The sequence below is a fragment of the Micromesistius poutassou genome (genome assembly GCF_964030765.1).
Source record: "Micromesistius poutassou genome assembly, chromosome: 24".
Taxonomy (NCBI): domain Eukaryota; kingdom Metazoa; phylum Chordata; class Actinopteri; order Gadiformes; family Gadidae; genus Micromesistius; species Micromesistius poutassou.
In genome coordinates, this window is record NC_140294.1 from 7,897,238 (window position 1) to 7,911,825 (window position 14,588).

At 46.9% G+C, this 14,588-nt stretch overlaps 1 protein-coding gene and 2 long non-coding RNA genes across 3 annotated transcripts; all 3 read right to left on the minus strand.

The window, feature by feature from the left end:
• Positions 1-24: 24 nt before the first annotated feature.
• On the minus strand, positions 25-2,225 carry LOC311369684. Its single transcript, XR_014640179.1, has 3 exons — positions 963-2,225; positions 166-231; positions 25-54 (listed from the first exon to the last, which is right to left on the minus strand). It is a non-coding gene; the product is annotated as an uncharacterized lncRNA (long non-coding RNA).
• A 137-nt stretch (positions 2,226-2,362) lies between these two features.
• LOC311369676 (uncharacterized protein) lies at positions 2,363-4,091 on the minus strand. The gene is made up of 3 exons (XM_084487898.1): positions 3,836-4,091; positions 3,509-3,573; positions 2,363-2,800 (listed from the first exon to the last, which is right to left on the minus strand). Exons 1-3 carry the CDS (start codon positions 4,022-4,024, stop codon positions 2,722-2,724), a joined length of 333 nt encoding a protein of 110 aa, XP_084344024.1. The 5' UTR covers positions 4,025-4,091; the 3' UTR covers positions 2,363-2,721.
• Positions 4,092-7,190: 3,099 nt separating this feature from the next.
• On the minus strand, positions 7,191-13,886 carry LOC311369556. Its single transcript, XR_014640142.1, has 4 exons — positions 13,781-13,886; positions 13,192-13,392; positions 7,805-7,870; positions 7,191-7,425 (listed from the first exon to the last, which is right to left on the minus strand). It is a non-coding gene; the product is annotated as an uncharacterized lncRNA (long non-coding RNA).
• Between the last annotated feature and the right edge of the window lie 702 nt (positions 13,887-14,588).

A 14,588-nucleotide genomic window follows, 5' to 3' on the forward strand; every position in this document is an offset into this window, starting at 1 on the left:
GTACGACTTGTATTGACTACTCTGCCGCAGTTCAACTGGAAAGGAAATGCATTCCTGAAAAAAAAACACAACAAACAAGAGTACGATAAACCCACAATTTATGTACGTATAATTATATATAAACAGACACGCCCCCACCACCTCGTGGACCACTGGCTGACGCACCAGGTGGGACTCCGCCTCCGAGACCGAGCAGCCAATCAGCAGACAGATCAGAGCCAGAGGGACGACCTTATGGGGAGCCAGAATGAACACAAACCAGAGTGGGAGGAGTCACTGACAGCAGCGCACTTCAACCCCCCCACACACACACACACACACACACACACACACACACACAATCCACCAATTCATCCTCATATTCATCATCACTCATCATACATCATCCACCCCGTGATCTACCAACCCTCCCAACATCCACCCGTCTATAACCCACCTACCACCGTCTATAACCCACCTACCACCGTCTATAACCCACCTACCACCGTCTATAACCCACCTACCACCGTCTATAACCCACCTACCACCGTCTATAACCCACCTACCACCGTCTATAACCCACCTACCACCGTCTATAACCCACCTACCACCGTCTATAACCCACCTACCACCGTCTATAACCCACCTACCACCGTCTATAACCCACCTACCACCGTCTATAACCCACCTACCACCGTCTATAACCCTCCTACCACCGTCTATAACCCACCTACCACCGTCTATAACCCACCTACCACCGTCTATAACCCACCTACCACCGTCTATAACCCACCTACCACCGTCTATAACCCACCTACCACCGTCTATAACCCACCTTCCACCGTCTATAACCCACCTACCACCGTCTATAACCCACCTACCACCGTCTGTAACCCACCTACCACCGTCTATAACCCACCTACCACCGTCTATAACCCACCTACCACCCGTCTATAACCCACCGACCACCCGTCCTCCAGCACCTTGCTCTGGGTGCTGGCGGCGTGCGTGTGCGCGGTGATGTCAGCGTTCAGGAGGTCCACCTCCAGCCGGTCGCTCCGGTAGACGGCCCCCAGCAGAGCCCCCCTGCAGCGGGGCTGGGGGTGCCCTGACAGACCCTGAGGGTGGAGGGGGTGGAGGTCAGAGACACACAGACACCACAACAGTCCAGTGGTCTGGGGGGTGTGTGACTGCCTGCTCTAAAGGTTGTGGGTTGGATGCCAGGTGTCCCCTGTCTAACCCGTAGGCGTCCTGGAGCCAGACGGCCCCTGAGGCTCCGTCAGACCGTCCTCCTACGCGCGTCACTGCTAACAAAATGGACCCTTGTTTTGAAAAGAGGAGTGTGAGGAGATCTGTGTTCACCCAAACGTATACAACACATATTGAAGGAACACAAAGACACACAAAGGGAGTCTTCTTCTTCTTCTCCTTGATTATTGAGGCAGTTGTCAGGGACGCGGGAAGTCAGTTTGAGTTGGGGTTGCTGAGAGAAAGTATATATAATGACGTCATAATAAATGATGCGCAACATTCATGGTTTACGTAGTAATACGGCCAGCAACATTTGACACCAGTTTTAGAACGTTTTACACTACAGACATGTTGACCACCAACATGCCAAAGCAGCTATAGAACCTTATTCAGCAACGGACAGATCACACACACACGGAATGGAGGTTTATTTCTGATCAAGAGGCAGGCCAGGAATCCGGTCAAGGGGACAGCAACAGGCAATGGTAGGGCAGTCATAGGGATGGGACTTCAGGTGCGATGAGGGCCAAATACAAGGATGGCTAATGACTGGTAATGGTTTACCTCACAAGTGAGGTAAGGGGGAAGAGAGAGATATATAGAGTGGGTTAGTATTAAGTGTATCAATGGTACTATATAGTGTTACACTATAGAGAGAAAAGGCAAGAAATGTTATATATTGATAATATGATTTATCAAGTCTCAGTTCATAGCCGGGTGAACACATAGTTCAACAGTAATCCCAAAAAATACCCCATTCCAGTTGTCAGGTAAGTGTGGCAGGACCTTTTCCTGTTTATCACACATTTCACGAAGGTGGGCTACACAAAATTGGGTTGGAAAGCTAGACTAGCTATACTGTATAGCCACTGTCCATCTGATTGTCTAGTTAGCTAATATCATCATACGTGCTTTTACTGGCTTGATATTCGCTGCTATGGTTAAGGTTAGGGTTAGGGTTAGGGATAAGGGTGAGGATTAGGGTAAGGTTGGGGGTGAGGGTAAGGGAGGCGGGCGGTTAGGGTATAGGGGAGGGGAGAGGTTAGGGTTAGAGGAGGGGGAGGTATGAGTAAAGGAGGGGGGAGGGGGAGGTAAGGGTGTATGGGGGGGGGGGGGAGGACAGAGGTCAGGGTATAGAGGGGGAGGTTAGGGTATAGGGGAGGGAGGTTGGGAGAGGATATGGGAGGGCGGAGGTTAGGGTATAGGGGAGGGGAGAGGTAACCTTACCTCATTAGGGTAACAGGCGTGTGTATAATAAAAATTACCATACAACAAGCCACACAACCAGGTCATTTTAAATGATTTTATATCATAAAACATCAGTATACATTTCAACATCTGTGCACACAGTGAAACAATTCTGGGATGTGATTAAAAAAAAACAACGGTTCATCATGAGACCATCTGACCCTAACTCTGTCCCTAACACTGAACCATGAGGAACCCGCCAAGGAACCCTTGAGAAACAAGGAACCCTTGACAACCCGTGACTTAAGTCACGTCCTGCGAGGTAGAAGTTGCATCTGAAGTCTCCACCGTCCAGCTCCGACGAGGCGCCGTCGGTGGGTCACTGAAATGTAGCAAGAGGAGAAACACAAATCGTTAGCCTCGTAGCATAATCTATGTTGCTAGCCATAGGCCAACAATGTCAATGAGGCTACCAATGTCGATTACACTATGAGGCTACCCATGTCGATTACACTATGAGGCTACCCATGTCGATTACGCTATGAGGCTACCATGTTGATTACACTATGGGGCTACCAATGTCAATTATGCTACAATATCAATTATACTATGAGGCTAATGATATAGATAACTCTATGAGGCTAGCGATGTTGATTATGCTATGAGGCTAACAATACCATTATGCTATGAAGCTAACGATATCCATTATGCTATGAAGCTAACTATATCCATTATGCTAGGAGGCTAACGATGTCCAGCTAGGCGGCTAACCAGATTCCGGGTCTCCCTCCAGATAGGTGGCTCCTCCTCCATAATTTTGTCCATGATTTTTTTAGTTTATATAATTTGTGTTGAAGAAAATACTTTTGTTTTGAGAATTCTACACTAGAAACACAGTGGTAGTAGTTTATTATTCTTTGGACACTTTGTTTAAATAATTCTGAATCAAATCAAATTTTAAACTTCAACATGAAACATGCACACACTTGGGAATTTGTAATTCAGGAATATAGTAAAACATTCTGTGAATTTAACAGCATAGCTTTGGTGGTGAAACGATGTAAAAAAAAAAAAAAAAGTTGGTATTAACCTTCCAAAGACTTGAGCAGTCCCATCGTAGTCCTCGTCTCGCTCCTGGTGGGTCGTCAGCTTCATCTGTTCACAATACAAACACACATTAAAAGGGTGATGTCACCAGGTGTGAGTGTGACCAGCTGTTACGTTTTAGTGTCCACCTTGATGTACGCTGGATAAACTATAGTAGTAGCAGCTGATGTGACCGTAATTACTTCAAATCACAGCTTTGGCTAAAATTCACAGAATGAAAAATCTGAAGGAAAAACTAATGAAGACCCTCTACGATCGTTTGAAATAATTAAAAAGAACCTCCAGGTGTCAAGTGTTTGGTTATGGTTACCCTCCGGTCCACAGCCTCCGGTCCAGCCTGGTGCCCCATTCCTGGTCCAGGGGGATCTGGATACCCTCTGGTCCAGCCTGGTACCCCATTCCTGGTCCAGGGGGATCTGGATACCCTCTGGTCCAGCCTGGTGCCCCATTCCTGGTCCAGGTGGATCTGGATACCCTCTGGTCCAGCCTGGTACCCCATGCCTGGTCTAGGGGGATCTAGTTACCCTACATTATAATTAAGTGCGAGAAAAGCACTAGACACATAATAATAATAATAATAATAATAATAATAATAATAATAATAATAATAATAATAATAATAATAATAATAATAATTATTATTATTATTATTATTATCCACCCTGGTGACCCATACCTGGTCCAGTGTGATCTGGTCACCTGCTGGTCCTCAGCCTCTGGTCCTCCAGGAGATCCTGTGAAGTCAGACAGCATCTTTATAGACCTGTGCACAACGCGGTCTCGAATCTAACTACCAACCCCCCCGCAGGAGCCCCTTACCTTGAGCTGGAACGACGATGGAGATCTTGGGGTGCTTTGGTCGTCTTGTTGCAAAATACAGCCAACAGACTTACCTTGAGCAGATCTAGTAGTTTGTTGCTGTTGGTTCATGTACAAATAATTGACTATACATTTCATATCCCCCATTTAGCAAATAATTCCCACCCATAAACAAGGCTGACAACAGTACAAAATAACAAACTTCTCATGCCTTTTGTCTACTTCCTTACTACTCTCTAAAACATCGCATGCACATCGCATGAGTGTTGCCTTACTGATCAGGGTGTGATCTGAGTGACCAGAGATGCATGCTGGGATACTGTGCCATCTGACGCCTACAGTTCTGTAGAGGTTCCCCCTCAGGAGAAACCAAGTTTTCAAAAGGCTGTCGTGACATCAGTTACATGACCTGGAACGTCCGTCAAGACCGTGACAGGGACTCCCCAAGGAGAAACGCCAAAGGGTAGGCTGTGAGGCTCCCCCTCTCGGCGACTAGAATACAACCCAGCTCTTACAGGAGAGAATCATGGCACACATTTCAACGTTCCTCTTCATAGACCTTGAAGCCCCAGTGAGGCTTTCTTCACCTCTTCTGAAGAAGAGCACAACTGCAGCTCGACAGGGACGCTAGTTGGGATGTTTCCAAGATGGTTTCCAATTCAGCCCGAGAAATACTTGGATCTCAGGGCAGGAGTACAGGAGATCCAGAGGGCTTGCCAGCAGTCCATCATGTTTAGGTTAGGTAGGGAAGCCACGTTGCAGAATGTTTCATCTTCCATCTTCAGTTAGTTGGTTGGTTTCTCATCCGATTCTGTCCATTCGGAATGCCGTTAGTCCATCATCCATTGTACCAAGTAGCCATTGTCGCTTCCCATTGTTTGCATGATTCAGTCACACTACAATCCAAGCTGCATGACACTCAAGTCATCCTGTCCAGTGTGTAGAAGGTCGAATTGAGATCCAGATGCTAGATCGCTCCAGGCTCTTGCTGTATTGAACACCCACTTTGTTATCCTCTTTGATTTAGGCCACAGACTTGAGTCATCAGAAACATCCGACCAAATGACACTCAAGGGTGTTTCAGGAAGAGTAGCATCCTCCTATAGGTGAAGATTAAAATGTTCAGGTAATACAAGCCAAGTAGAAGTAGAAAAATTTCCCCTCACACATGTGGTGCCCAGTACCAGGTTAAAGATTGCCCCTCTCACACTTAGTGCCCCATGCCAGGGCAACGATTGCCCCTCTCACACTTAGTGCCAAATGCAAGGTTAAAGATCACCCCTCACACTTAATGCCCCGTGCAAAGTCAACAATTGCCCCGCTCACACTTAGTGCCCCATGCCAGGTTAAATATTGCCCCTCACATGAAGTAGTGCCCCATGCCATGCAAAGATTGCCCCTCACACTTAGTACCCCATGACATGCAAAGATTGACCAGTACCAGGTTAAAGATCACACCTCTTTATTTTCAGTTATTAGATTGTGTATTTACACAAACAATGACAATACTCAAAGGAATACAAAGCCAAACGAGAGGAGAGACCAGTGGAGGGTTTGTAGGTCTTTGAGAGAGGAGACCAGCGGTGGCTTTGTAGGTCTTTGAGAGACGAGACCAGTGGAGGGTTTGACGGAGAGACCAGCGCTGGGTTTGACGGAGAGACCAGTGGAGGTTTTGTAGGTCTTTGAGAGACCAGTGGTGGGTTTTTAGGTCCTTGAGAGAGGAGAGACCAGCGGAGGTTTTGACAGAGAGACCAGTGCTGGGTTTGTAGGTCTTTGAGACGAGACCAGTGGCGGGATTGACGGAGAGACCAGTGCTGGGTTTGTAGGTCTTTGAGAGACGAGATACCAGTGCTGGGTTTGTAGGTCTTTGCGCCCTGCCCTTCACAAAGAAAAGAGAACTCTTCCCGGGGCTCCCGCCAGCTTCTCCGGGGTCGTTTGCGTTACTGCACTGGACGCCTCGCGGCGCCTATCTCCGCCTCTCCAGATTTGGGAATATGAACCCGACTCCCTTTCGATCGACCGGGGGCGACGGAGGCCATCGCCCCGCAGAGACAAGAGACCAGTGGAGGGTTTGTAGGTCTTTGAGAGGAGAAATCAGTGGTGGGTTTGTAGGTCTTTGAGAGAAGAGAAACCAGTGGTGGGTTTGTAGGTCTTTAAGAAGAGACCTGTGGTGGGTTTGTAGGTACTTGAGAGCGGAGAGACCAGTGGTGGGTTTGACAGAGAGACCAGCGCTGGGTTTGTAGGTCTTTGAGAGAGGAGAGACCAGTGGTGGGGGGGCTAGGGCTTCAAAGCGTACGGAGGGAAACGTTGGAACGTGCTCCGTGGTTCTCAGGTGCAGGAACCAGGTTGGGTTCTAGTTGCTGAGAGGGACAGCCCTCACATCTCGCCCCCTGGTGTGTCTCCTTGAGGAGTCCCTGTCTCCATCCTGAAGGACGTTCCAGTTCATGTAACTGACGTGACGACGGCCTCTTAAACACTCGGGTTCCCCTGAGGGGGAACGTCTACACAACTGAAGGCCTCAAACAGCGCAGAACCCTCGCATGCATCTCTGGTCAGTCAGTCACACACCCTTATCAGTAGGACAACACACACGGGATGTGATGCAATGATGAGGAATGTAGTAGGAAAGTGGACGGATAAAGTATCTTCTAGGGACGAATGAGAGGCATGAGAACACGAGAGAGAGCGAGAGAGAGAGCGAGAGCGAGAGAGCCTACGTGGGGCGGGGCAGGGCCTACGTGGGGCGGGGCAGGGCCTACGTGGGGCGGGGCAGGGCCTACGTGGGGCGGGGCAGGGCCTACGTGGGGCGGGGCAGGGCCTACGTGGGGCAGGGCCTACGTGGGGCAGGGCCTACGTGGGGCGGGGCAGGGCCTACGTGGGGCGGGGCAGGGCCTACGTGGGGCGGGGCAGGGCCTACGTGGGGCGGGGCAGGGCCTACGTGGGGCGGGGCCTGAGAACTAGTTCAAACTAAACGCTGTCAGCCCACAGCATTAAAAGAAAATGTTGTGACTTACAGTTCGCAGTTTCTTCTTCTTCGTGGTTCGATCGTGATACTCACAGAATCTGTTTCTTCTTCTTGAGCTGTGAAGGAGAGCAACGAGATTAGTTTTACGGCTTGTGTGTGTGGCTGTGTGTGTGTGTGTGTGTGTGTTTTAATTAGTGATTAATCCAATAAATCCAAATAAGTTATTAAAATAAGTTATTTTTCCCATCTAACTACGACGGTAACCGAGTGCGGAGTCATTGTGTGACGTCATGGCCCCGCCCCCCTACGTCTTCCGCCGCCAACTCCGTCATGGAGTCATTGATAAATATCTGCAGCCGCGTCACCCGGCGAAAAATTAACTCAATTAAAAACAGCTTACGACGACATACATCCAGAACTACTATTATTCAACTTATCAAGTAGGCCTAGAGTAAAAAACAATTAAGATAAATTATAAATAAGTGTCCTACTCACAGCAGGTCCGGATGTAGCGGGCCGTTTTACTTCAAAAAGTGTTCGTTAATTAACCCGACGGTCAACCTGGAAAACAAAAGGACCAGACGGATCATTAGTTACTTTTATAACTTCAACCGGACGTTTCTAACCATGTTTCGGTTAAACTACTAAAATAACGTCAATATTAACCGTGTAATGGAGACGGCTCAGCATCTTTTTCAATCTAACCTGTGGTGGAGCCAACAGCTGACGGAGCGCGAGCAGCAGCCGCACAGTGAGGCTCAATGGAGACGCAGCGCGATCCGCACCGAGACCCGCGAAATAATCAGCGAATAATCAGCGGAACTACATGCAGGTGTGCGCCGCCATAGATGTGTGTGTGTGTGTGTGTGTGTGTGTGTGTGTGTGTGTGTGTGTGTGTGTGTGTGTGTGTGTGTGTGTGTGTGTGTGTGTGTGTGTGTGTGTGTTGAGCGGGGGTGGGAGTGGGTGGGTGGGTTTGGGTTACAAACTGTGGGTGTGTGTTTGGGTTTGTGTGTTTAAAAGGTGAACGATATGTGGATGAGTGGGAATAAATGGTATATATTATGTGGATGTGCGAGTGTGGTTTAAAACCATATGGAGTAGAGGAATACTGTTACTACCAGGAATTGTATGCTGATTGAAGTATGAAATTAAACCGTATGATGGTGTATTTCCTTTTGATGAAAATAATAAAAAAGAATAAATAAAAAAATGCCTAATGTGTAACATAACTAATTAACTATAACTGTATTGATACAATTACTATTATAGAACATAAAAAAAATAGAACACAACTTACTTAACTTAAATATGCAAATTACAACATTTGGGCAAATTATGCAACTATGAAAGTCTTTATAGTTGCATTTGTTTATTCCCAAAATAGAAATGCTATAACGGCATAAAAAATAATAAAATCAATCAGCTCAGATATTTATTGTCAAAGTGATGAACTTATCAAAACGTACAGAAATCCAAATGACACTAAATGTTTCAAATGACATTAATAAAATAATACATTATATTGTTACTTTAATATTCTTATATTGTATATTTGAACAGTGTTCCAATATATTAGTCAAACATTTACATGTATTAAATCTATATCTGTACATATTTTATACAAACAAAAACAAGGCGATGACATTATAGTCATACATCAAATATCCGTACAGTCACACCCAATTCATAAAGAAGACATTTATTGCCTGTTACACAATGCATGGACAAACAAATTAAAAAAACGAATCGATTGTATTTATTTAATCAAAGCAATCAGTACATTTCCCCCCCCCCCCCCAAAAAAAATAATATAGATTGCATTTCATATCAAAATTATTCAAATAATAATTATAAATTGAGCTTGCTCTCTTTTAAACGGAGCGGTGTGAACTTCTTGGGAGGGCTAGTGAACATGTGTTGATGACCTTGACCTCTGAGCCTAGGGTCAGAGGGGAGGGCTAGTGAACATGTGTTGATGACCTTGACCTCTGAGCCTAGGGTCAGAGGGGAGGGCTAGTGAACATGTGTTGATGACCTTGACCTCTCTGAGCCTAGGGTCAGAGGGGAGGGCTAGTGAACATGTGTTGATGACCTTGACCTCTGAGCCTAGGGTCAGAGGGGAGGGCTAGTGAACATGTGTTGATGACCTTGACCTTTGACCCTAGGGTCAGAGGGGAGGGCTAGTGAACATGTGTTGATGACCTTGACCTCTGAGCCTAGGGTCAGAGGGGAGGGCTAGTGAACATGTGTTGATGACCTTGACCTTTGACCCTAGGGTCAGAGGGGAGGGCTAGTGAACATGTGTTGATGACCTTGACCTTTGACCCTAGGGTCAGAGGGGAGGGCTAGTGAACATGTGTTGATGACCTTGACCTCTCTGACCCTAGGCTACGGTCACCTGGCTCCTGTCCCTTCGTAGTATGGGCTCTCCTCCAGTGCCTCCTCGATGACCGCCTGAAACGGACCAGAACCAACCGTCACCGCTTCAAACCGGATCAATCACACAGGGACCAGAAAGAACGATTCTGACCAATGAACAGCAGGGGCCTCATGTACAAAGACTTGCGTGGATTTCTGACTAAAACTTTGCGGACGCCAAAATCTGGAAAGCTGCTGCGCACAAATAAATCCGGATGTATCAATCCTTGCGTAAGCACGATTTCACGCAGATTCTCTTTGTACATCCCAATTAACGTGACATTGAGCGCACATGCACGAGCCCGTCTCTCCACCCAGTCTCCTCCCTCATTTAATATGCTAATTCTTATAAATAGGCCTGCAGTAGTGCACTCGTTAGGAGAAAGGAGAACATGGAGAAAGGTAGAAAAAATAACTTTAGTGAATGCGAGGTGGAGGTGCTGATTTCGGAGGTAGAGGCCAGAAATAAGATCTTGTTTGGCTCTCTTTCCTCCGGAATCAGCACCAAAAGCAAAAAAACTGGCGTGGGAAAACGTTGCCAAGTCGGTCAATGAGGTTGGGGCGGAAAGCCGAACTGTGGCTGACATAAAAAAAAAAGTGGTCGGACATCAAGGTGGACGTAAAAAGAAAGGTCTCTGCTCTGACCCCGGAGAAGCGTGGGTCAGAGCGCAGCGGGGCGGAGTCTGGGAGCTCGCCCTATTTGAGCAAAGGGTGGCAGCTCCGATTTGGGATCGGCTCTTTTTTGTCCAAAAAATCATAATAGTCGCGGAACACCCGTTAATTTTGAATGCGACCATCTTCTAACAAGGCCAACACTGCCATTGTCAACCTATCGATTATTGCCACATTTTGCGCATGCTTTTATATTCTCATTTATTTGGATGCATGCTGACGATAGGTTGTATCCATACACCCAATGTGTCAATAATATGTACATAATTCGAAATTGGCCGACTGGTTCATTGATGGATTTTAAGTAACAATGGCTTGTGCTTACTCCACTCAACATCACATAATAATATTGCAGTCAAGAATTTCACAACAAATGTGTGAAGAGAGATCATATGTCATGCGTGGTCCGGAAAATATGTAACGTTTAATAAACAAGCCATCACTGAAAATAATATTGCTGGGGCCTCCTTTTAATTCCAATATTGACAATTTAGTTTTATGGGTCTGTTTAAGTTTAGCCTAACAACAGTGTCACATTATGTGTCTCGACAACAATAACGCATGATTGAAGCGCATTTAAGATCACGCATTCCGACGTTCAAATCCACTTTGAACTCGCCTCATATTGCAATATTACTTCATGACTCGTGATCGCGTAGGCTTAATGTTGTTGTTGCGCTGCATTGCCTCTATGTGCCGCCAACTGACAAAATGCAGCAGAAATGTGCGTAAGCCAGGCATTTAGTTTGCGTGGAGAACCGCACTTTCTCACGTCAAGTCAGTCTTTGTACATCCGAACGTTTGCGTGAGAAGTTGCTTACGCAGCTTTTTTGTGCGTAAGCAAGCTTTGTACATGAGGCCCCAGCTTTGGCAATGCAAATGTATCTTTCTCATGTCAATAAAGCTTTTTTGAATTGAATGGAATTGAGAGAGAGAGAGAGAGAGAGAGAGAGAGAGAGAGAGAGAGAGAGAGAGAGAGAGAGAGAGTCTACCTACCCTTGTAAAGATCGATATTTGTGGGTGGGTGAGCGAGTGTAACGCCTCCTTGTACCGCCAGGGGGTGCACTAGTCCTTCAAACAATGTTTGAAGGGAATTCTATCTCTGTCTGTGGTTTATTGCACAAACTATATCCTACCAGGTGAGCTGTTCAGCTAACCCTGGTATAGAACCTGTTCTGTACATGGTCCCTGTTAACAAAAAACAATACACAGATTTACTTAATGTACCGTAGGCTCTTTTTTACGTCATTCCAATTATTACATTGGTTTTGTTTTCTTGTTCAATTTCATCGCATGATCAACGTATAAAGTACACCCACGGGCCGCTCATTAATGAACATATCTTTAATCAGGTGTGGTTTGAAAAGGTCCAACAACGTCCACCGCCCAGAGTGGATGTAGACTTCATTAAGAGCTCGCTCTCTCTCTCTCTCTCTCTCTCTCTCTCTCTCTCTCTCTCTCTCTCTCTCTCTCTCTCTCTCTCTCTCTCTCTCTCTCTCTCTCTCCCAGGCGGACTACACGGCTCCACATGTCGCTCAAGTGGCGCCGCCACCACATCGAGGGAGAAGGAGAAAGCTTTATTCTCTTTCTGGATTCCTTTTTCCTAACGCCGGTCTACCGCCGAACCCTTTAAAAGGTCCACGAGCACGAAGGAACCAACCTGCGTGGACCTGGGATGAAAGACACGCAGGAGAAGTAGTGCGTGTGCGTGCGTGCGTGTGCGTGTGTGTGTGTGTGTGCGTGTTGGGGGGGGGGGGGGGGTGCGGGAGGGCTGGCGATGACGACGACGAAGAAGTTGAGAAGACGGATTATTGGTCGTCACGGCGGAGGAGAGCCGAGGGTCCGCCGCGCGCCGCGGTGTGACGCGTTCTAACGCTCAGGACGGAATACTCTGATCTGCTGGAGGGAAGATGAGCGACGAGTTGGCGGGCGTCCTTTTATTACTTCTCGTCGTTCTTGCAGCTCGGTGAGGAATTGACCTTTTCAAGCGTTTCCCTGCGTTTAAAAGTTCAACATTCTCCTGCACGTTGGATTGTGGTCGTCTTTTGTCTTTTTGCGTTTTATGAACATCTTGGCGCACGATACGAATCCATGGCGCGCACACACACACACACACACACACACACACACACACACACACACACACACACACACACACACACACACACACACACACACACACACACACACACACACACACACACACACACACACACCGCTACTGCAGGCCGTCACGCGACATGAATCCATCTCATGAGTCTCATGATAACTAACGTTTGTCTTGAGACCATCTCAGAGACAAGTTTTTTTTAATGTATTTCTCCTCCTTCTCCACCAGCTCCGACCAGCTGGACCACAGCTCCGACCCCCAGGACCCCCACCACGGCCCTGTCCGTCAGGTCATGGCCCCCCGGAGCCACCAGGCGGACGCCACTCACATCCTCAACAACTTACTGAAGGAGTACGACAAGACGCTCCGAGCCGATATCGGTGGTGAGTCCAAAGCTGCTCTGTTATTATACATTTGATGTTAACATGTGTTATGTATGTTATAACTGCTGTGATGTTTTGTTTCGTACCTCTATCTATCCATCGATCGATCTATCTATGTAGACCGTAAGAGCCCCCCCCCCCCCCCCCCCCACACACACACACACACACACAACACACACACACACACACACACACACACACACACACACACACACACACACACACACACACACACACACACACACACACTTTACATGCAGTCATGTTAACGTCATCTCCACAGGCAGCCTTTATCCTACTTGCAGAGTATGTGACATCAGTGTATTGTGGGGTCCTGAGTGTTGTGGGAGCTGTGTGGTCCCGTGTGGTTGTTGTACTGGGAGCAGGCTGGCTGTGCCTCTCTCTGTCTCTGCCCACCGTGCTGCTGACGTTTGGCTGAGGAGGATGAATCCACCGTTTGGACCGGCCACTGACTGTGTGCTGTAGGAATCCATCTCTGGCTAAAATCCGCAACACAAAACAAAAGCAGTTGTAAAAAACATGAAACACTTGTTTACAGCGCTCACGTACAACTATAGATGATACCAGGGACGTCCCGATGCGATCCACGGCGTCGGTCCGATGTTGGCCCAGTACGCTGGATCGGATATCGGATATAAGATAAACACGATCTGATCCGCGCAGCGTGTCACGTGATAACAACAGTAGTCGCCAATCAGTCGCATGCGCATGAGAGCTACCTGTTGAACGGTCATGTGAGCGGTGTGGCAGTAGTTCATCCTTAAAGGAGACATGTTGTGGTGTTTTCCCAACAAGTAAACGTAGTATATGAGTTCCAGAAAACATGTTGTTGAAGCTGTTTGTTTGAGCACGGTATATCACACTAACCTTTGGTCAACTCCAGATGTCGCCCACCGTCTTCTCTGTGCCAAATATCCCGGTTACATGCCGCCAGTCCGACATGCCGTGGGGGGGGGGGGGGGGGGGGTGGGGTGTTACCGAGGAAGGTGGGGAGGAGGGGGAGAGAGAGAGAGAGAGAGAGAGAGAGAGAGACTAAAACATCTTAAGGCACTTATGTAAGCATTATTTAGTAATAAAAGGAGAATGATGATGGGCTGAACACACGAGAACATTCAGTTGATCCACTGAGTTGTTTATTATCATTATGCTTCATGAACAAATACAACAGAAAAATGGTCCCTTACATGTACACAATAAACACAAGGACTGAAACAATAGAAGCTGCAGACTTTACTAATCATAAACAGGTGTGCACGTATCTTTAATAACTGAACATGTTCTGCGGCCGTTTGGTTCACAACAGAACAAAAGGAATCAAGATTCAGTTTAAAGTCATTTACAATTTACAACATGCAACATTATCCCATAGACCTCTTGGTTATTATGAATGAAATATAAAATCTGATTAGGACAACAATGATGATATCATAGTCCATAGAACAAACATGTTTATGTCTGAAAATTACAAATATATAGTTGCATAAAAAAACATGTGATTTACCATCAATAGGTATTTAATATACATTTCAAATTAAAAATGAGATCTTAATAAAAGCTGCTTAGCGAACCCTATGGGAGATCCTTAAAGTCTCTTCCTTTCATGATTCATCATCATCAACTTTTAGGAAGCCCCATAAAAAGGAGAGGGAGGGGGAGACGGGGGGGAGGAGGAGGA